The 7,162-nt window shown below is 49.1% G+C and overlaps 1 protein-coding gene across 1 annotated transcript in view; it reads left to right on the top strand.

Moving 5' to 3' along the window:
• Nucleotides 1-6,744, top strand: part of ABCG89 (ATP-binding cassette G family transporter ABCG89) — a 15,554-nt gene extending 8,810 nt beyond the window's left edge. The window contains exons 11-17 of the mRNA XM_002368411.2: nt 433-508; nt 1,445-1,529; nt 2,064-2,193; nt 2,697-2,804; nt 3,594-3,695; nt 5,035-5,111; nt 5,899-6,744. Coding sequence (XP_002368452.2) covers nt 433-508; nt 1,445-1,529; nt 2,064-2,193; nt 2,697-2,804; nt 3,594-3,695; nt 5,035-5,111; nt 5,899-5,962 — 642 coding nt within the window. The 3' untranslated portion in view covers nt 5,963-6,744. The remainder of the gene's footprint in view (nt 1-432; nt 509-1,444; nt 1,530-2,063; nt 2,194-2,696; nt 2,805-3,593; nt 3,696-5,034; nt 5,112-5,898) is intronic.
• Nucleotides 6,745-7,162: the final 418 nt, after the last annotated feature.

Below are 7,162 nucleotides of genomic sequence, written 5' to 3'. Positions count from 1 at the left end.
CACTTCCTGGATCAAAGTTAATTTACACACGTTTATATGCATACATGTTTATATGCATATATATATATATATATATATCTGTGTAGACGTATGTACACATATATACATATATACATATATATATGTATATATATATATATATATATGTATTTATATGTATATATATATATATATATGTATATGTCTGTTCGTACACGTATGTAGATGTATATCTGGATTTTTGTGTATGAGCACAAGTACAGGCATGTTCATATACACTATCCAAGTCTTGTATGAAAAAAGAGGCTCAAGTCAAGTGAGTACTTGGGATCTTCCGCTTGAGCTCTTTGTCGCCACCGGGAGAGAAGAGCGACGAAAGGAGAGCGCCTCGCAGCTGTGGGTGTGTGTGTGACGAGGGCGTTTTCCTTGTCTTCTCTGCCTGCGGTGTCTCAGTCGATGGCTTGTCTCTTCGGCGCTTCCATGGCCTTCAACAAGGAACGCGCTGTCATCCAGCGGGAATACGAGTCCGGTAAGCTGGCGAAGAAGTCTGTCGAGAATAACGAACTCATGAGGCGAAAGACCGCAGCGAAATGGCTCGTGAGCATGCACGTTGGAGTGTGAAGTCGAGTCACGGTGCTTCTGGATGGACATTCCTTTTTTCGCTGTGTTCCTTCGCCGTTCAACCAACCATACGAGTTCTCTTCGCAAAGGAGTGCTCGGTTGGACCTTCTAGGTCAATCGATGCGGACTTGTGACCTTGCTGTGTCGAGGAGCTCACCATCCAATTCGACGCTCCGTCTGTCCACGCGGGTGCATCGCAAATCGCAGTGTCCTTCGTCTCTCCTTGCCAAAGTGGATTTTTCTTTTCTCCGCGGCATTCGCGGTAGAGACACGCGTCGACAAGACATCTTGTATACATCGATACCGATCCATTTGTCCTTGCATCGATGTACGCGTCCATAACTGTGTCTCCATGCCTCTGTCTGTCTCTGTGTTTGTCTCTGTTTGTGTCTCTGTGTTTGTCTCTGTCTCTCTCTGTGTTTGTATGTAGCTGTGGATAAGCAGTTAGTTGTTTCTCCCTCTTCGCCGATTTATTTTCCGTCCTGTTTGGTGTGCCCATCTTTCCCTGTCTTTCTCTCTCAAGAGAGACACTGAGGAGAGGCGAAATCCAGTGCGTATACGACAGTGCGCGCCTGCATGCGCTGGAGCGATATCCTTGAACTTGTGTAGTAGAAGGACAAAGGCCCTGTCCTTTTGGAGAGCGGAGCAGGGTGGCCGCTGAAAACGTTTCTTCCCTGAAAGCGGACGGTCGACTCTGAATGTCCTTCCTCGTCGAAGTCCTTTTTCTTGGTGCAGAGGCAACGCCTGCGCTGCAGATCCACTTTGCGCGCAGAGTCAAGGGAAGTCCATTCGCTGTTTCAAGCGGAGATGTGAGCTCTGCGACGGCGATGCGTTTCTTCTGCAGGAGTGACACGAATGCCTCTCTACTTCATCGGCCGCATCACCGCAGACTCGCTCCTCTGGATGTTTTTTCCGTTCATCTATCATTTGTAGGTTTTCCACGTGAACGAAAGCGACCTTTTTTGTTCGCACCTGTGCGAGTGTGGGGTGTCTCCGCGGACAGGTCTGTAGCCGAGCCGCTAAACGCAGGACGCCCTCACGAAGCGAATTGACAGCGCCTTGGAGACCGATCCTTAGCACACAAGAGTCTGTCTTGGACGCTGCTACATCAGGAACTAGATGCCATTGACGCAGAGCCTCTGTTGTCCGTGGAGACGCTCTCCGGGACGCGAAGTTCCTTTTCAAAAATACCACACTTGTTTCTGGACAGCGCGGTGTGCCTTTGAGCGCCTCGACTGTCGCCGTTTCCGGTTCTCGCCATTGCGAACATCTCGATTCAGTTGAACAAGCGCCTCCAAGGGGGGATTTGACGAGCAGGATTCTGCTGCTGGCCAGGCCGCGCGTCTCTGGGGCGCGGCCGTCTGCATGCTCGCTCACACTGGGAGGCGCAGATTGCATGCGGTGCTCTTTCAGGGTGAGAGGTGCATGCCGCGCCTTCGTGTGTCTTGCGTCTCCTCACTCAGAATCGTCTACTGGATCTCCGATCTCGGGGGAGACTCTGTGAGCAAGTACTTTGCTTCCCTCGCGATCACGCTGCTCCTGATTCAGGTTGTCCTCTCCTACACCTACGTCGTCGTCGCGCTCATCAAACATGTGAGCAGAAAGCAAGAAAGCTCAAAACCTCTGCTTCGCCTCTCCCGAGAAGGCGAATCCTTCTGGCGACAGCCTACATGCGCAGGCGCAGCTCTTCCTCGTGCAAACAGACCCGTCGGCCAGTCCGTAAAAAACATGTATCCGCATGTGAATCGAGCTCAGGGTGTTTATCCATGTATGCATATATCATTATTTGCGTCTATTCATCTATCTTTATTTATATATATATATATATGTGTATGTCCATATACATGTATGTGTATATATATCGTTCTGTATTTCTGCGTGCGTCAGTCTCTTTCTCTCCCTCGACATCTGTTTGGGGGTCTCCTTCTCTAGCATTCATCTCTGTCTGCATGTGTGTTCAAGTGCATACATGTTGACGGGTTTGTTTTCTTTCGAATGGTCTTCATCGCGTCATCCATGGCGTTCCATCTGAGTTGTCAAGGGATGCTCTCTCGATCGTTCTGTTTCTCACTTCTGCCGCCTGTGCGTTTCTCCAGCCAGTTGCGTCGACAGTTGTTCTTCAGATCATGCAGATGATCCTCACTCTCTTCTCTGGATTCATGGTCAAGTTGGACGAACTGGGGAAGTTCTGGATCTGGATTGTGGTGAGTTCCGTTCTTCTTCGCACCCGCTCTTGTCGCTCTCAGATTTTCAGCGAATTCTGAACTTTGATGAAAAGGTCTGCTTGGCGACGCGATTCGCGTTCTCCAGTTCTCGATCGCTGATTTCTTGGACAGAGACACTGTCGGCTTAAACTGTGACAATCACACTGCACGGCTGAGCTGTGCTGCATGCAGCGAGGAAACGCCCTCAGCGTTTCTGACAGTGCGGCGATGATGCTCACTGGAATCTGTCGGGGAGATCTTAGACACAGAGGGAAATCGAAAAGAAGTCTCCTTTCGCTCTCTCATCTTTCTTTGTCTCCTTTGTTTCTCTTCTCTTTGTTTTCTTCTCGTTTTCCTTTCCTTCTCTCCTCTTCCTTCTGTTTTTCGCTTCCTCTTTCCTCTTTCTGGTTTCTCTTTCTGTGTCGTTGTCTCTGTATCTCTCTCCTCTCTTGCCTGTTTGCGTCGTTTCGTCTTTCTTTCTCTCTGCCTCTCCTTTTCCTTTCCTTTGCCCTGTCCTTCGGGTCTTGCGACTTCCGTTTCTCCACCTCCGGTGTTCTTCCAAGGAGACGCCTCTCGTCGATGCACGGACAACGATATCCCGGCCTCCTCTCCACCATTGTGCACTCGTCCAGACGACTGCGCCGCATTTCTTCTGGACTGCTGTTTACATTTTTTTTCAGAGAACTCGAGGCAGCTCGTGCCTCCGTCTCTGCTCTCTCTCTCTGTCTTGCAGACACCGTGTTTTTCGTCCTCGCGCATGCGTCTCCCCTTGCCTCTCTTGCTTTGCAGTACCTCTCGCCATTCAAGTACGCGCTCCCTTGCTTCACCGTCACTATTTTCTGGAACACAGAAATCTCGTCGCCCTCAGGATCCACCGTCTCCGGCGTTGACGTAAGTTGTCTTCTTCCATTTCTCGAGGTCCAAATGCTTTTATCGATTCATCTGTACATCGAGCTCTCTCTGGAGAGCTGTTTAGATCTAGTCGGCGCTCGAGATCTCTCTCTCTCTCGATCGAGATCGACTTCTCTATCGATATGGATCTATCTCGGTCTGTGTCTCTGACCGGGTGCACACATGCGAGCGCTGAGACGCCCAAACAGTTTCTCGTCCGAAACCGCTGGGGACGGGGGTTGTCTTTGCGCCTTCTGCAAAGGCCGCAGCGAACACAGATTGAAGGTTACGGTTCGTCAGTCATGCGTTAGGAGAACGCATGCTTTGGAGACCGAGTTCGCGCTAAAAAGTAGAGATCTCCTGCGAGAAATGCTCGGTGTACAGGAGACAGCCGTAGGCTCATTTCCTGATTTCTAATTTCGGATGCAAAAACGTCAAACGTTTTCCGTCGAGAATAGGACTCAAAATTCGATTTAAAAAATCATTCGTGGGAGAAGAGACAGACAGGAGGAAAAAAAGACAAAGGCCAGTCGCTGCTGGAGATGTTGAGTGGAGAGTCTTCATCAAAGTTTCGAAATCGTCGCACGGTCTGCTGCAGTTTTTTTCCTCGAGGACCTCTCGAAATTCGTTTCCCAACACGGCCTGCGTGATCGCCTCTTTGGCTGCATGCAGTCTGTGCATCTGGGGAGTATCGCGCACCGCGAAGGGATTTCGAGCTGGCGAGGGGAGAGAGATCTCGCGTTGCGTCTAGAGTTTAGGGTGTCGAATGGTTGCGAGTGTGGGGGACGCATGAAACCTCTCCATGTTTCTCTCACTCTCTCCAGCTGCGCGCCGGAGACCCTCTCCGCGGGGGACGTATCCCGCGGACCCGGAACGAGAGAGGCCTCCTCAGATGCCAGTTGTTTATCCTACCATCGTACGTAATCGCTTCCAAGTAGCCCAGTACGACGCAAGGCAGTGCACAGACGTTTCGCACGACAGGACCGCAGCCGAGAGTGACGCCTGCGCTTCCTGACAGGACAAAGGCAAAACCTGCGAGTACGAACGCGCAGGTGATCATTTGAGTATTCGAAGCGCTCAGAGTTTCTGTTAACCGACTCCCATGACGCAAAAACCATGTCCGCGTCACGCAGGATATTCAACTTGCGTCTCCAAACCACTCTGTGTCTTCTGGGGTCTCGAGTCGGAACTGGAGTACAGAATCTGAGCAAGGCACAGCGACGTCTGAGGAGGCCTCTGCAGTCGTGGAGACTCGACCAGCGAGTCGCGCGAGTTCTCGTCCTCGGCGTACACCCGCTGTCGCGCCAACGCGTTTCCCTCTTTTGCTGTGCGACTGCAGTTCCTGAACGATACCTTCGGATTTCAACATGACAAGTTCTGGCTGTACGTCGGCCTGCTATTCGTCCTCGGAATCAGGTGAGGCCACAGACAAAGACCAAACAGTTCACAGAACCTTCCTCATCTCTCAAAGTCTCTCTGCAGTCGCTCGTGTGCTGGAGACTGGCGGTCTCCGATCACCCTGTCGCGAGGTGTACGTACACCGCGACAGTTGTACCCCGTCGATCTTCGATAAAGGAAATACACAATTCTGAATCCATCTTCATCTGTCTGTCTACATACGTCTGTTTATCAAATCAGGCGACATCATGGTCTTGCGCTACCGATTGACATATAAATATAAATATATATATATATATATATCTATGAGTGTTACTGCGTAGTGTGCGTAGAGTTGTGTAGAAACGATGACTGTATATCTGGACTCATCTGCCGTTATGAAAATATACATGCATGCACCCATTACTGCTTTTCACACAGTTGTCTTTTCAAATGAGGGGTGAAGTCGCCGCTCTTCGCACAGAGAGAGCGATACAGCTTGAGAAATTGAATCGAAATCTGAGAACAACGTTGCTTGTTTTTGTGGAGATAGCAGGTCCTGGGTGTCCATTATTTTGCTTGCCTGCATACCCTACATAAATGCATATATATATATATATATATATAATACATACAGATATGGTTAGATATATCTCTCTCTATATATGCATACATATATGTATTTAGATATATAATTTTACATAGGCAGGGATCTGCACATGCATATGTGTATGTATATATATGTTTACGTTTGTTGAGTGTTGGGAGACACAAACATTGACTATGGCTTTGTTGGACCTTCTGCATGCGCTGCCTGCGCTTGCAGTGGGAGGCTGTTGGGAATGGTTGCGCTGTCGTGGAAGGCGAGTCGAACGAAGGAGAACCAATGAGAGATTGGATGTTTCAAAGCGTCGTGTCTTTGTCTTTGACGAAGACGTTTTTTCTTTCCAAACTGGAGATACGTCCGCGTCGAGGAACACAGTTTTGGGTCTGGATTTTCCAACGAAAAAAACAGCGATTCAAATCCGAGGGACAGGGATACTTCGGGCCGGGGCGCATGCACCGACCTGGTGAGGGAGTTTTGCAGTTTTTTTTGAAAGGATTTTCAAACGCATGCGTTTCCTGTGGCGACATTTTCGTTGCGTCGAGGACTGCCTGAACAGGCAGATGTTCAAGACGACCTCTTCGTCGTCTTACTCTTCGTTTTCGATTTGTTTCTGCAAGCAAAGAGGGAAGGGAAGAGCTGTGACGGAGAGGGGGGCAAGGCGTTCTCATTCGAGAGCTGAGTCTGCATGCGCGTCTCAGCAAAGACGCCGGGCGCGAAGGCGGAGCCTTTGCCGCCTGCGTTCCTAGAGTAGACAACGACTGTGTTCTCTCCTGCGACCGTCGGCAGTCTTCACTTGCCGACAGAAATACGATTTTTTCCATTTGCCAACGAGATGCGAACACGACGCTCCGCCACGGTTTTCCAGATGTTTCTTTCGGAGACAATGCAGCGACAAGGAAGCGATGTGAACAAAGACAACCGTGCTCGGCACAGTTCAATAACGAATGCATGCATGCAGCCAATTTATCAGAGGCCGAAAGAAACAGAAAGTCCCTTCATGCGTTTTTCCCTGCTTGAAAAAAGTCTTTTGTCAAGCGCACGAACTGCCTCTCTTGTATGTTTGCCCACCTCTCTTTGTTCCTTTCGAGCTCCCGCTGCATAAATTTACACCCGTTTCTCTAGCATTCCACGTGCATCCTTTCCTCCACCGGTTTCTCTCTCTCTATTTCTGTAACTCTCTTTCTTCCTGCATCTAACGATACCTCTCCTCTTTTTCATCTCTGTCGAGCTGGCTCCTCCATGCATGCCTACATTTCCATATACCCACATATATCCATTCATTAATTTACCATGTTCTATCGCGATGAGCAAATGCATCTGTCTCTTCTTATACACATGCATATATACACACTCATATATATATATATATAAAGATATGTATGTATGTATGTACACAGTGATTTGCATTTCTTAGAATACTGATGTACAGATTCAGTGTCACAAGATGTTTTCTTCAGTCGTTGCCTCAGAGGCTGTGCGAAAC

This window comes from Toxoplasma gondii, chromosome IX (genome assembly GCF_000006565.2).
Source record: "Toxoplasma gondii ME49 chromosome IX, whole genome shotgun sequence".
In the NCBI taxonomy this organism is placed as follows: Eukaryota; Apicomplexa; class Conoidasida; order Eucoccidiorida; family Sarcocystidae; genus Toxoplasma; species Toxoplasma gondii.
The sequence above is the reverse complement of the archived record's forward strand: the minus strand, read 5'-3'. Positions and strand labels throughout refer to the sequence as shown.